Source organism: Hydra vulgaris, chromosome 13, assembly GCF_038396675.1.
Source record: "Hydra vulgaris chromosome 13, alternate assembly HydraT2T_AEP".
Lineage (NCBI taxonomy): Eukaryota > Metazoa > Cnidaria > Hydrozoa > Anthoathecata > Hydridae > Hydra > Hydra vulgaris.
In genome coordinates, this window is record NC_088932.1 from 45,501,043 (window position 1) to 45,517,500 (window position 16,458).

At 27.7% G+C, this 16,458-nt stretch overlaps 1 protein-coding gene across 1 annotated transcript in view; it reads left to right on the forward strand.

Moving 5' to 3' along the window:
• The window catches only part of LOC100212875 (BOS complex subunit ncln), a 62,689-nt gene that overhangs the window by 7,339 nt on the left and 38,892 nt on the right, over nucleotides 1-16,458 (forward strand). Inside the window, exons 3-6 of the mRNA XM_065815537.1 lie at nucleotides 3,428-3,572; nucleotides 13,323-13,417; nucleotides 15,196-15,279; nucleotides 15,385-15,458. Of these exons, the coding sequence (XP_065671609.1) occupies nucleotides 3,428-3,572; nucleotides 13,323-13,417; nucleotides 15,196-15,279; nucleotides 15,385-15,458 (398 nt within the window). The remainder of the gene's footprint in view (nucleotides 1-3,427; nucleotides 3,573-13,322; nucleotides 13,418-15,195; nucleotides 15,280-15,384; nucleotides 15,459-16,458) is intronic.

The window sequence follows — 16,458 nt, forward strand, 5'->3', positions numbered from 1 at the left end:
GACTGGTATTCTTTCTGTGATTTTCTTCATGATGGCCCTTGGTTAGAAATCTTTTGTCTTCCTGTCGACAAATGTGCTTCTTACATAACTTCATGGATTCAGGCTGGCATGGAATCTTTCATTCCCTCTCGATGATTCCAGGTCAAGCTTCATTCTTCTTCATGGTTTTCCTCACACTGTGCTGCTGTGATTGTCAATCGAAACCGTTACTTCCATATCTATCAGCAAAACATTTCTCCAGAAAACAGACATCTATTTATCACTGCTAGAAACCATTGTAAAAAGGTTTTGTCGAACGCCAAAGCCCCCTTATTCTTGAAATCTCGTATCTCATCTCAAAAATTAGGCTCTCGCGACTTCTGGAGAATCTTTAGTATTATTATTAAGGGCAAATCTTTAATTCCACCTCTCTTGTATGGTTCAGACTTTGTCACCTCACCTAAAGACAAAGCTGAATTGTTTGCTAAAAACTTTTCATCAATATCATCTCTTGATTCCACTAGTTGCGTTCTACCTGATATTGCCAACAAACAGGTTGATCCATTGCTTAACATTCATATCACTCTAGCTTCTGTATCTAAAGTGATTTCCTGCCTAGACTCTTCTACAGCTTGTGGTCTGGACAACATACCTGTTATTGTCTTGCAGAATTGTTCTCCAGAGCTCTCGTCTATACTCTCAAAACTATTCATCAAGTGCTTATCAGAGTCTAACTACCGTCCCATAAGTCTTCTTCCTATCATAAGTAAGGTTTTTGAATCTTTAATTAACAAACACTTAATTTCTAATCTTGAATCTAATAACTTACTTTCTGACCATCAATATGGATTTCGATCTTCTCGTTCTACAGCTGATTTGCTAACAGTAATAACTGATAGGTTTTATTGTGCATTAGATAAAGGTGGAGAGGTTAAGGCCATCGCTCTTGACATTTCAAAAGCTTTTGATAAAGTTTGGCATGCTGGTCTTCTCTATAAGCTTTCTTCTTATGGTTTATCCGGCAACATCTTTAAGATTATCGAATCTTTCCTTTCCAATTGTAGTATAAAAGTTCTCTTCGATGGACAGCACTCTTCTTCTTATTCTGTTACTTCAGGGGTTCCTCAAGGTTCAATCCTTGGCCCTATGCTCTTTAATTTACATTAACGATCTTCCAGATATATCCTCACATCTAAGGTGGCATTGTTTGCTGATGATACTACTATTTATTCTTGTTGTGATAAGAAACCAATACCCTCTGATTGCTTGAAGGGGGCATTTGAGCTTGAAAAGGATCTCACTTCTGCTACAGCATGGGGTTCGCAGTGGCTGGTGAACTTTAAATCAGATAAAACTCAATTTTTTTCAGCCAATCGTTATCGCAATAATTTAGATCTTCCTATATTTATGAATGGTGATGTACTCGATGAGTTATCTACTCTTCATCTTCTAGGATTAACTCTTACTTCCAATCTTTCTTGGAAACCATATATCAAATCAGTTGCAAAATTTGCATCTGCTTAAGGTTGCATCTCTTTACCGAGCTTGTCACTTTCTTCTTGTCCGGCCTTGTATGAAATATGCCATATCTGGGGCGGTTCTTCTGATGATGCCCTATCTCTTTTAGACAAGATGCAAAAATGCATTGTAAACATAGTTGGACCTGCTCTTGCAGCCAAACTCCAACCATTATCACATCGTCGTAATGTTGCTTCTCTTTCTCTTTTCTACAAATACTATAATGGGCACTGCTCTAAAGAGCTAGCGTATCTTGTGCCATCTACTAAAATTCATTCTCATGTTACTTGTCGTTCAATTAAGTGTCATCCTTTTTCTGTGACTGATCCTAAGTGCTCCAAAAATGCTTATTCGTCTAGTTTTTTTCCTCGAACATCAGCTCTTTGGAATTCGCTTCCTTCATCTTGCTTTCCTGATTCATATAATTTGCAATCCTAAAAGTCGTCCGTCAATCGTTATCTTGCTCTTAGTTAGTGGCTGCTTGCAGCCTTGTTGGAAGCAAAGATGTTTAGAAAAAAAAAAAAAAAAAAAGTCCCAAGTGAGAGTTGATGATCTGAGTTTTATGGTTTTATAAATGATCCATGGGTATTAGATCATTTATGTTAATTGTGTAGGTCTTATTCGGGTCATTTGTGATCAGTGTTAATATGATCAGGTAGATCAGTGGTTTTGTTATTAAAGTTGGTTCTAACACTGATTGTACTAAAAAATTGAATTAAGACTAAAAAATCTATGCTAGATTGACCTGAACAGTTTGACCATCTTCTGGTAATATTCTAGTGTATGTTGGCGTAATTAGGATTCAGCTAGACTTTTTTCATTAAAGTTTTCACTTTAATTTAGCCTTTTTTTCATTTTTATATCGCAGTTTTTACTTTAATTTTTCATTTTTTCATTTTAGTTTAACACTTTTCACTTTAATTTGGCCTTTTTTCATTTTAATTTGGCATTTTTTCATTTTAATTTGTCAATTTTCATTTTAATTTGGCCAATTTTAATTCGACACAAAAACTTTTTCAACCAAATGATTTTTTGTGCCAAATTAAAAGGAATATTGACAAATTAAAAGGAAAATGACAAATTAAAGAGAGAAAAAAGGTCAAATTAATATGAAATAGTGACAAATTAAAGTAGAAAATGGCCAACTTAGATGCAAAAACTTGTAATTGGGTTAAATGTTAGCTGTTTTGAAATTGTTAATTTCAATGATTTAAGTTACTAAGTGATTTGAATGTGATGGTCTGTAGATGCAACTGATAAGGATATTTTCTGCTTTAAGTTTAATTTCACACCATAAAGACCTAATTGAGGATTATTCAATTAATTAAAAATCTTTTTTGATGGAGTATCTTTTCTTAATTTAAATCACTACACCTCCACATTTGTTACTGATTTGGTTTTTATTGTATTTAGTGTAGTTAGGCAAAAAAATAACTGACTTTTCATCAAACCAGGATTCAGTTATACATATATGTGGTTGGTTTTCTTTAGCCATCATTAGTTTCATCTGAATTCCAAAATCAAGTGAGTAATGTTTAGACATAGAAGGTCTTGCATTAATACTTTCATAATTTTTATAAATTATTGATTTTTTAAAATGATAAACGGCCAGAAAACAAGAATTATCACAGTGTTCACATGTGGCATGAAAAACATGTGAATTTATATCAATCAATATTTTATCTTCTTATAAAAAGCAAGAAAAAATATGGAAGTGTTATGGATTAACTAGTAAAAGAGATTATTAGCTGTTTTACAAATAAAAGTCTATTCTTTGCAACACTTATCAAACCCGTATAAAAATATTATGTTAATGAATCAGCTGTTCATCTGGCGACTGTTAGTTAGGCTAGGTGAAGGTGTTAAGTTGGAATATTAGTTTGCAGTAAAATTAAAAATGATTACAACATACTTTTTTTACTATGTTTAGCGTATACAGTATTTGGAAAGTAACTTATTGCAAGTTGATCTTCCTATACCAGTTTATTTCAGTCATGAAACCGATGCATTAAAAAGTTTATTTGAAGAAATTACATCTAGTGTTCATCGTGATACTGCAACATCTGCTGTTAAAGGTAGTTTTTACTGTTTAAGATTAGTTTGTAGAATGTAATTTTTTTTTAACCATTATGTTGAAATTTTGGTGTCCAAGCAGCTCTTGATGAAAAATGTACAACATAATTTTTGTGTGTTGATTTCCTTTATTATATATTAATTTATTAGCATTAATATATCTTCAATAAAGGCCTTGACACACACACATATATTAACAATATATTCTATATGATAGAAAACATAAATAAAATAAAATGATAGTTTCATTATTGTTATACTTTCATTGTAGCAGTTTTCAGCCATTTCTTTAATGCTTATAATCCTGCTCACGCTTTATTATTAATTCCATTTTTTTGTTGTTGTTGGTTACACACTCTTTTCATGTTTTTCTATATTTCTGTGTTATTTTTATTTATATCAGATTATGAGTAACTTTATGCTATACATTTATAAACTATTTTGACTTTTTTAAAGATGTCAATTATAAAAAACAAACAATCAAATTTAGCTAAAGCTCACAATTTGAGTTTATAATACGGTAAATGTTCGTGTTCATTTTTTTTAAAAGCTGCGTTTCATCAAAATATGTTTCAATTATCAATGATGATTGAATTCTTTATATTACAAGTTTTGTACAGTTTTCTATTAGTCTTCATTTTTTTTTTTGTTAATTTACCTCCCCAAGGCCAAGAAGGCCACTCCAGATGAGGAGGCTACTTAATTGTGGTTATAACCCTCTCTCAACTCTATAACTCCGAAACATGAACCTTGATAAACAAGGTCGCCGCGTGGAGAAACAAGTTAAGCGCAGTACTATCATGGATGTGGTGGGGATTGAACTCGGAACCTCTTGCTTATAAAGCGAGCGCTCTACCATGACACCACTACTACTGTATCACTACTGCTGTATGTATTTGTACTGCTACCACTGTATGTATTTATCAGTAGTAGATAATTCTTTAATCATAACCTTGCACTTCTGCAAATTCTGTTCAAATAATTTTTTTTAAATAATTTTTATAAATCTTAATCTAACTATTTATTACTTCTCTATTTTCACTCCAAAATTATGTCATTTATTAAAAATTAGATTGTCATTAAAATCACAATTGTTTATAGCAATAAGGTGGTCTGGTAAGTTATTTTTTATTTGTGTTTTTTATTAATTGTTAAGTATTAGCCCTTATAATTGCAATTGCACTTGATTTTTACAATATAAAAATTTCAAACAGAAAAAAGTTTTTTGTAATTTCATGTAATGAATATAAGGACAAAATAAAGACAGTCATTCTAATGTAAGGTATTCCAAAATAAGGTCATTCCTATTGTCATTCCAATGTAATGTATTCCAAAATAAGGACATTCCAAAAAGTCATTCCTATGCTCTATTTGCTTTAGTCTGCCATAATGGATTTATTGAATAATTATAATGAATAATTTAAGTGTAATAAATTAATAAAAATGTAATAAAATAAGTACTAGTGGAAGAATCTAAAAGTTGATAATCATTTTGGTGAAAGAAATCTTAACATTTTTGAATGTGCTTAATTTAAAAGTGTAAAGAAAAAGTCTAATATTTTTAATTGTCAAGATAAATTTTCTTAGTCAAGTTAAATATCTGTTCCATTACCATGGATACTTTAACTGTTTCATCACCATGGATTGTGCTATCACTAACACCTAGAGTTGCCCAACTTTGGTGGATTTGCAAATGTTGGGCAGCTCTAAACTGTGGTTTATAATTCTTTAATGCATAATTTTGATATGCTATTTTGAAACTTTTTGAGTAAAAAGTTATTAGTCTCACATTCTCTATTATAGATTAAATATAGATAAAAATGTAAATTAAAAAAAGTACAATAAAATAAAATTTCTTTTTCATGATTAACTTATGTTCTAGTGGCAGTACCTTTAAAAATAGTAAATTATATCAATTTGAAAAAAATTTCATGTTACACTTTCACTCATTCCTGGAGTTGCCTAACCCTTTTTGTGAATGAGTTTCTTGAGAATTTTACTATAAACAGTAGTTGAGCAATTCCAAAAACATCCAATTTTTTTTATAAAATGCAACCTCAAGTCTCAGATTTTGCTAATTTTTACACCACTCAAAGATTTTATTAAGTTATGAACATCCACAAAATTTTATCATCTAATTCTAAATGGTTTCAATAGAACTATTGAAACTTTGTCATAACCCAACAAAAATCTGCCATCTTAAAAACTAGTTTTGGTCTTTGTTTCTGTTTTATGTGCAATGATATTATATGCATCTATTTTTAGAAAAAAATTTTTTTTTTTCTTTGACATCTTAACTTCCAATAAGGCTGCACGCAACCACTCTTAGAGTTGTATACTACTAGAAGAAAAAAATGAAGTTTATAGAGCAAGATAATGATTGACAAATGACTATGAATCAGGAAAAAAAATGAAGGAAGCGAATTTTAAAGAACTAATGTTTTAGGAATAAAACTAAATGAATAAGAATTTTTGGAGCACTTAGGATCAGTCACAGTAAAAGGATGAGACTTAATTGAATGACGAGTAACACAAGAATGAATTTTAATTAACAAGATGCTAGCTCTTTAGAGCTGTGCCCATTATAGTATTTATAGATAAAAGAAAAAGAAGACAAATTGCAACAATGTGAGTTGGAGATTGACTGCAAGAGCAGGTCCAACTATGTTTACAATACGTTTTTGCACCTTGTCTGAAAGAGAAAGGGTATCATTTGAAGATCCCCTTCAGATATGGCAACAGTATTCCATTCAAGTACAGATTAGAGATTTATAAAGATAAAGAATAGAATCCATAGTAAGAAAGTGGCAAGCAGGATAAAGAGATACAACATTAGCAGATGCTAATTTTGTAATGAATTTAATATATGGTTTCCAAGAAAGATCGGAAGATGACTCAGATAGATGGAAGGTAGATGACTCATTGACTACATTATCGTTCATAAAAATAGGACGATCTAGATTGTTGTGATAAGGATCAGCTGAAAAAAATTGAGTTTAATATGAGTTTAAGTTCACCAGCCACTGTGAGCCCCATGCTGTAGCAGAAATGAGATCCTTTTCAAGCTCAAATGCCCCCTCCAAGCAATCAGAGAGCATTGGCTTCTTATCAAAACAAGAATAAATTATAGTATCATCAGCGAATAATGTCACCTTAGATGTGAGAATTTCTGATCGTTAATGTAAATTAAAAATAATATAGGGACAAGGATAGAACCTTGAGGAACTCCTGAAGTTACAGAATATGAAGAAGAGCACTGTCCAATAAGGACAACTTTAATACTACGACTAGTAAGGAAGGATTCAATAATCTTAAAGATGTTACCTGATACACTGTAAGAAGAAAGCCTATGGAGTACTTGAGAGTAACTTGACAGTAATGAAACTGAAACTTTGATCATATCAAATTGTTACTTTAGTTGTTGTTGACTTGCTTTTTCTGTTTTTTTGGTAGTTTTCAAAAATCCGATTCTAAATTTCAAAAGTATTTAAATTTTATGATTCATAGTAAGTTATTTAACCCCTTAACCGTCACATAATTTTGGTTGCAACAGCTCCAGCATCAGGTTAATTTTTAAAAATTGCAAGTATCAGATAAAGTGAAACATTTATTTAAACAAATTGCAAGTATTAGATAAAGTGAAATAATAGCCAGAAACATTCGTAAATTGTATTAAATACAAATAACATAGTTTCTGACCATAGTTAAAATCTATTCAGAAATTTAGTCAGAAATTGTGTAAAACGTGTAATCCTAAATAGAACAATATAAAAGTAATATTTTAATACACTATGATATTTCTCAAAGGAAGGTGCAACACATAATCCAACATCACATTTTTTGTTATAAGCCACAGTGTATTAGCAACAGCTAAGTACATTCGAATGTTATTAGTTGTCTTCAGATTTGGAAAGACTTAAAATACGCTTTATCTTTATTGGTTTGATCTGCATATTTATTTGTCATTTTTACTATCATATCTACAAATGAATATCATGAATAAGAGTTCAAAATCTCCAGCGGGTCATCTGGTGTTAAAGACTCATGGACACCTGGATCACAATGAAAGGTTTGCCTGCACATACCTGTTACAGGTTTACTTTTTGTCCAACAATAACTTTTTTTGTTGTTGTAGCCATTCGCTGCCTTTTACTAGTTGGAAGAACCAAAGAAACAGGCCGGGTAACAACACTTTCATTGATTTCAGCAGTTCACTTGTTCATAATGTCATCACTATCCTCTTCAGGGAGTATATCTGTGCCATCTATCAAATCAATGTCACTATCACTAAAATCTATAAATTTCATTGTCACTTTCAAGCATAATATTAACAATATCTTCTGTTGAATTCAGTTTTGCATCTCTATCTTTTTTTTACCACTTGCCATTTTAAAACAATGTTTACTAAACTTCAAATTAAATCAGTTATGCTTTTAGAAAGATAGTCATTATGAGTTTAAAATTTCTGTAAAAGAATGTTCTAGAATGTAGGACTAGTTTTACTGCTCATGGTTCGGTATTGCAAGTGTCACACTTCTTCAAACAAATTTGCTAAAAAAAGTAAAGTTTTTCTATTTTGATTTTAAGTGAATAAAGTTGCAAATTAGGTTGTCAAGTTTCTGGCTAATAGTTATCATCTACCGTAAATTCGCTGAGCAAATCAATTTGCTGATTATTTAACTTCCTTTATTCTTTTGTTTGTGGAAACTCATATCCTGAATAGATAAATATTTCTTGGCGTAAAGAATTTCAGGACTATGCGTAGCTACTGCTTGTAAACAATCTTGGGTTGTAATACAAACTGTGCGTAATGAATTTTATGATTTGATGACGAAGAAAATATTGGTAGTCTCAAGATTTTACACAATCAATATAAAAATTTAAGACTATTATTTATTATAAATAAGGTTTTAAAGAATTATTTTTGTTTTAAATAATATAACTTAATAACTAAATATCTTTAACAATAAATTGATGATCAGATCTAAAGAACCACAATTTAAGCTTTGAGATATTCAATAGTGATGCTACTTGATAAATTCCTGAGTTAAATTTGTCTGAAACATTAATTTAAAAGAAGAAATTAACAAGTTATCAAATTCTTTTCCAAAACCTTGTAATTTCAAATCAAATTTTGAAATCATAATAAATTCTTTTAATATAAGTTGAACTGATATGCGGGAAAAAGGCCTTGGAGGTACAGTTCCATCTTATCTAATTTGATTGGGTATTGGTATTAACTTTGACTATTTTTCTGAGAAAGGGATTATTAAATGTATTAATTGAGCAGTTAGATGTAATAAAGAACTTTATAGCATTCAAAGTATTGGTATCTACATTTCATTTTTTATTTGATTTGTTAAGTGTGACTTAAGTCAAACTACTTACCCAAAATTTGTTATCTACTTACTTACCCAAGTGTGACATAAGTCAAACTATTTACCTAAAATGTCGTGATGTTTTCTTTGTAAATACTTCATAATGTTGGATATTCAACCAATACAAGCTGTGAACTTTTAATTACACAATTTGCAGAAAAACTCAACATCATCTTGTGATTTTTTTATTCGAGTACCAGATGTAGTGAAATGAAGATATAAAGTTCTAAATGAAGTAAATAAAAGTCATACACTACATTATACTTAATAATATTTTAAATTTGAGAAATATTAATTTAAGTACTCGTTCAATTCAACTCAGAGTAAACTTCTCTTTTGGAAAAATATTTCTTCGACCAAAATCTTGCATTTTGTTTATTTAATTGCACGAGTCTTCAGATAATTTTGGCTAAGACTATTAGCCTGAAACCTTTATTCGTTCGTGTCTTGCTGATTAAAAAGAATAGAAATATTGGAAGCTAAAGTATTATTCGAAGACTTATTGGTTGTAATAATATAATAAAATAAGGTTGTAATTGCAACTGTTGTGATTGAAATATTTTTTATCAACTTTTTGAACTAGCTCTTGGGATATCCTCAAGAAAGATCTTACTCTTGCGAGATTGTTAAGTCATATTAGATTAGATATTTATGAATAGATATAGTAAAACTTGGTTTTGCTTCCTAAACAAATTTTTTTTAACTGTATATGTATATGCTGCATATCCTAATATTATAAAGAAATGCCTATAGGAACTGCCTTATGCTATACAGAAATGCCATTAGGCATATCCTTGAAAACAAATTATTATGGGATTTAATATGATCATTTTATAATATAGATCATTTTATAATAAATAAAAATATTTAAAAATATTAATATGATCATTTTATAATAAGATCATTTTATAATAAATAAAAAAGAATTATCAATTAAATTTGTTAAAAATGGTATTTAATTTCTCATTATAACTCATTTTAAAATGAGTGTATAATGAGTTTAAATTAAGTGAATTTAATCAGATTTTTAATTGAAATGAACATGCTAATTAAAGGTATTAAGTTATATTTTTTCTAAAAATAGTTTTGGTTAAAATAATAGTTCTGTATACAACTGAGTATTGTGTTTAGTTTGTGAGAGGGAAATAAGTTTTTCTTTTGTTTTAAGCAATTTTTAAAGTGTGCATGTGTGTTGACCAGTCACATAGTGTTTTTGTGGTTGATTGCTTGTTTGAAGCAATCCTTTTTATATGTAAAAAGTTCACCTTAAAAGGTGGACTTTTTACATATAAAAATTTTGCTCACTCATACCTTATACATAAAGTACCTGAATGTGTTTAGCCCACCTAAAATTAGTTTTTAATCTGTTTAAATATATGGCTTTGTTCTCAAATTATGTGGGGTAATAAATTTTGTGATGTTTAGAGGAAGTAGTGGGAAATTTGTGTCATTACAGCTGATTTGATCAAGTTCTTAAACTATTTTAAGCTTTAAATTATGGCATCCTTAAATTTAGGAATGTATTGTTAATGGAGTGGCATTGCATTGCTTGCACGTTTTTGAAAAAAACACCAAGTAAATAATAAACAGATAAGTATAAAAAAAAGAAAACTAACAAATTTTTTAAAAGCTGAAAAATTAAAGAGAAACAAACAGTTTTAGTTAAAAAGTAGGATATTGTGGGGCATGATGCCCCCACCCCCTCCTCCTCCTCCCTCTTCTTTAAAAAACTTTATTGCATAAAACAAATAATTTTTTTATTTAAAAGTTTTTTTAATATCACATTTACTCATAACAGAAAGCATTGGATAAAAAACTACTTCATTACTTGTAAAAAGTTTAAACAAAAAAACACATACAATGGTACAATTGTACAATAGAATTAATTAGCTGATAAACGTTGTACAAAAATAATAAAATCTCAAAAAAAGATTTTTACATCTTATTTTTCTTCAGATACACAAAGAAAACAATGAAATTATTTCCATAGCTATGTAACTTAAATAAAATTATATAATATAATGTATAGAGATGATATGTGATATACATGAATATAAGATGTTTTGTTAGATATAAGATAGCAAGATGTAAGATGATGAAATACATATGTATATGTGTATAACTCATATGAGTATAAGATAATGAAAGTAACATCTATAAAATAGATAGTTATAAAAACAACATTTTTTGAAAATGTCTGATGACACCCCCTAAATGTGTTCTATGTAATAAATTTCCGCGCAGCGGCCTTGCTCGGAAAGGTTCGTGTTTCGGAGTTAAAGAGTTGAGAGAGGGTTGTACCACGAATAACAACTAAAAAAAAAAATGAGTAGCCTCCTCGACTGTAGTGGCCCCCCTCGGGCCTTGGGGAGGTGAATAATCTAAAAAAAAAAAAAAAAAAATTAATACTACATTAAAAAAATTTTTGAATAAAAAAAATCCAAAAGCAATAATAATTTTATAAAAAGATTACTAGTTTAAATTTTATGGCTTAAAACTATCATTTTTTAACAAAAAATAAAAAAGTACATATTTTCATAGTTTTTTTAAATAAATTTTTTTAATTTGTGTTTTCATAAATTTTTTTTATTATTCTTGAAATTTTTGTAAAATTTCACTTCTTTTGAGACCCAACATAATATGCTTTTAAAGAACTTTTTTTTTCAATATATTATGCTTTTGCTTTATTAGGGAAAACTTTTGCTTTTAGAACCACCTACTATATAACATAAATTAAAGCATAGGTATAACATAGGTATGAAACTTATAAAACTTGAACATTATTTGTCATGGTCGGAATAAGGAAACAAAATATTTAGTCTCTAAATATTTTTAAAAGAATTAAATTGATTTGAAAGTTTTTAAAACTAAATATTTACAGGACATTTTGCCCCATGTGTAAAAGTATATTTTCCTTAACCTGAAGATACGTTATCTAATTGCAAATAAACTAGTTTTATTGATTGGGTTTTAAAATTTTTAAACATTTCTTTATCATAATCATACAAATAATAATACAACTGGTTTTTTTATCTTTTAATGGGCAAGATGTCCCTAAGCTGAAGTCCGTTGTGCATTTGTGAGAGCTAGGTAGATTAACATTGTTTAGTTCCTTTTATGTACTATTATTTTAAATATTTATATATATATATATATAAATTGGTCAATAATTAAACAAGTCCCCGCCTAAAGCAACGTAACAAAAAAATGCTTGCTTTGTCTTCATGAAAAACTTTGCATAATATCATACAGGTACGCAAAAATTACTAAATAAAAAAACAGGAATTTTTCTAAGTTTCGTCATGAAAACAAGTTCTTGCTTGACAACCACGAGCCCAAAGATTAAAAAACCAAACCACGGTCGCAAATAATTATAGTTTTATAATTGTTTTTGAACGCCACGATGTTTATTGAGTATATTTTTTAACGAAAAAAACAATGTATTTTTTACCTGATGATTGCTAAACGCATGAAACTTTTAGTAGTGAAGATCATGTAGTTATTTTTATTTAATCTCGTCAAAAAATCAATTATATATATATATATATATATATATATATATATATATATATATATATATATATATATATATATATATATATATATATATAGTTGTATCTTTTTTCAGTAATTTACATAAAAAATCCTTTAAAAAGTTAGTTTAAAAAAAGTTTAAAAACTTGATTAAAACCAATTATTTGTTTGAATATATAAATATTTAAAACAATAGTTTATAAAAAGAATTAAATAATAATAATCTAGCCAGCTCATACAAATGCAGAGGGGATTGACCTTATAGACATCTTGCATCCCACCCTTCTCTATACTTCAAAAAATAAGAAAGCAAAAGAAGAGAATGAAAACAATTTTGAAAAAAAATGAATTAAAAAAAATGAAACTGTATGGTGCAAAGAATGAGTGAGGAGAAGTCTGTGTCAGGTTAGTAATTTTAGTATCATACATATATATGCAATATATGTACGTTCTTTCTTATTGTAAATTTTATTAAATGGCAAAGGACAGGGACATATATATATATATATATATATATATATATATATATATATATATATATATATATATACACATATATATACACACATATCTGTGTGTATGTGTATTTTGCAAACACAAAATGCAGTTTTTTTTTGTGGTCCATGTATATTCATAACTAATACTTTATCATTGAAAATCATTTGTAAAATTAATAATACAAAGTAATTTTTATCATGTAAAAATTTTATTCTTAATAACTAAGAATGATAAACCTAGTTATTTTTAAAATAAATTATTTAATGATTTTCTTGAGAAATCATCAAATTACTATATTTTGGATTTAGCCATTCCATTTATTAAATATTTATCTGATTTCAGCCATGACAGCAATAGCATCAGCAAATAGTTTTCATTTCTTAACCGATGCTGGTGAATCTCAGGTTATATCAGACTTTCCTATCATTAGTTTACAGGTTAGTTATTATAAAAAAGTTTTTATCTACAATATATTTTTATAAAAAATAAGAATTATTTGATTTTTTTTCTTTTGACAAAAATGTAGTGGTCTTTATACTAAAGTATTAATTGCCTTATTACTATCACTGTTATTTTATATCAAACCTAGAAAGTTATAAATACAACGAATAAATTAAGTATAAAAAATAAAATAAAAGTTTTTAAAAAGTCCCTAAAAAAATAAATATTTAAAAAAATAAATAAAAAAACCTAAGCAGTCCTTTCTAATATAATGTTGTTATATTAGAAAGGACTGCTTAGGTTTTTTTATTTATTTTTTCTTTCTTTGCATTACCCTGAGCCTTAAAAGATGATATGGTAATAATTAAAAGAAATATTAACACATTGATTGAAATTATCCCTTACAATTTCTTTTTGAATTACAAGAATTTTGAATCATAAATGTTCTTATTTCCAACAATATTCTCATTTCATTGAATCATAAATATTCTCATTTCATAACAATAGTTAACATTCAAACAACAATTAAATGAAACTTAATAATCATTAAATTAACATTTGCAGTCATAATAAATTAAATTGAAAAATCTGTTTGTATCATGGAAATACATTCTAATAAATTTTTGCATGAGAATTCTTGATAATCTGTACAGAAAAAGTCATGATAAATGTCTTCTTTGCTGAAGCTCTTTAGTCAATTAAACTGTTTGCTTAGTTCAGTGATGCAAACATTCTTTTAAACTGAATCTTTGTTCGATATCAAGTAATGTGAAGTTCTACTTTTCAATTAAATCACAATTAATATTTAAAATATATTTTTAAATAATATAGTTCTTTTTTAAACAAGTATTATTAATATAGTTTATGCTGTAAATAACAAACTTAATCTAAGTTATACAAAAAGCAAAAAGTTGATGAAAGGAATTTTCAATCTATTTATTACTTATATTGGTTTTTGTTTTTTAATAAAAAAAATTAAAAAAATGTTTCTAATCTTCAGAACGATTTATTCCATTGCAAATGTCAATCTATGTACTATTGCACTGCAAATTATTTGTTTACATGTATGATAAATCAAAAAAACAACAAAAAAAACATGTATGATAAATTAAAAAAAAAAAAAAGTTATACTATTAATTAATTTATTAATTGATAAAATAATAATTAATGATTTTTTTTTAATCAAATAATTAATTGACTACCACTTATCCAATTGTTAATTGACTACCACCTATCCAATTTTTGAAATTTTTCAGTGTGCTTATCATACATGCATAGGTAAATCAAGAATTTTATGTACTTACAACAACTTCCAGCCATTCATCAAATTTCTTTGAGTTCTTACTGGTGAATTTGAGAAAATGAGAATTTTATTTAAAATAAAATTAAGATAATTGAAGGTTCGGAATGAAAATATTTCTGTAAAAGAAAATGTTAATAAAAAAAGTTTTTTGATATTTTGAATTAAATCAAAATTTATTAATAGAATTCAAACTTTGTAAGAAATGCGTTTTGAAGTGTTAGCCATGTAAAATTTACAACTCTCTTAATTAAGTGAGGGGTTGTTTAAACTATAGAAACTTTAAACTACATTTTGGCTTCAAGACAAAATTTAAAGATTTTAAACCACATCCTAATAATATATTTAAATGCTATAAAATGTTTTCATAAAATAATTTTTTTTTGTCTCTTTTAGATAAAGTTGACAGTGAATTTTTTGTGTAATGGTTATATACATATACTTTGTTTTCTTACATTTTGTAGAATATTTTAGGGAAAATTAACTGGTCAAGGATTAGAAGATCAGCTTCCCACTGTTGCTATAGTAACACATTATGACTCTTTTAGTATTGTACCTGTAAGTATGTTGTAGTTTAGTCGTAAAAGTTTAATTTATAAAACTTGTATTTTAAAAAAAAATTTTTTTTACAACTTTTTTTAACAGTGAAAACTTGTTATTTAGAAACTGTCTTATGGTGCAGATGCTACAGCTTCTGGTGTTGTTGCATTGCTTGAATTAGCGAGACTTTTTAATTTGTAAGTTCTTCTGGTGTTGTTGCATTTCTTGAATTAGCAAGACTTTTTAATTTGTAAATTACTTTACTTATAGTGGTACTTAACATTTAGTGGAATTTTATTTCACAAACATAATTTCAACATCATTTGGTGCAATTAGATTTATTAAAATATTAGTCCATTTATCTTGCAGAATATTAATTTTGCAGGATATCAACTATTTGGTATTCTGATATTATTTAATATCAAGATATTGTTATTGCAGAATATCAAGTTTGCAAGATAATAGTTTTGCAGAATATCAAGTTTACAGGATATTGTTTTAACAGAATGTCAAGTTTGCAGGATATTGTCCTTGCAGAATGACAAGTTTCCATGATAATAGTTTTGCAGAATATCAAGTTTCCATGATAATAGTTTTGCAGAATATCAAGTTTGCAGGATAATAGTTTTGCAGAATATCAGGTGTACAGGATATTATCTTTTCAAAATACTAAGTTAGCAGGATAATAACTTTGTAAAAGTTTGTTAAATAATAATTTTTAATAAATGCATCAAAATGCTTTAAATGATATAAAATGTTAAACTGTTTAATTTCAAGACTAAATCAGTTATACTTATTCACATATCTTCTGAATTGAACTGAAGACAATAAAATATTTTTTAAATGTTATTAATTTTTTATTATAAATAACAGCAGATAAAAATTAACATAAATGATGCATAAAGGAATTCCATAGCATCGATATGAAGAAATAGGTGAATAAAGTATTTTTGAGCATGAAAGAACAGTTACAATAAAAGAATGGGACTTAACTGAATGACGATTCATGCAAGATTGAGTTTCAGTTGACGGAACAAGTAATAATAACTTGCTTAAGCAGTGACCATGATAGAATTTATAGAAAATGGAACTCAATACTATCATATAGCTAGAGCAGGTCTGACTACATTTGAAATTTTTTTTTAAGCCTTGTCTAAAAAAAATAGGTTCTCATAACCATCCCAAATATGACAACAG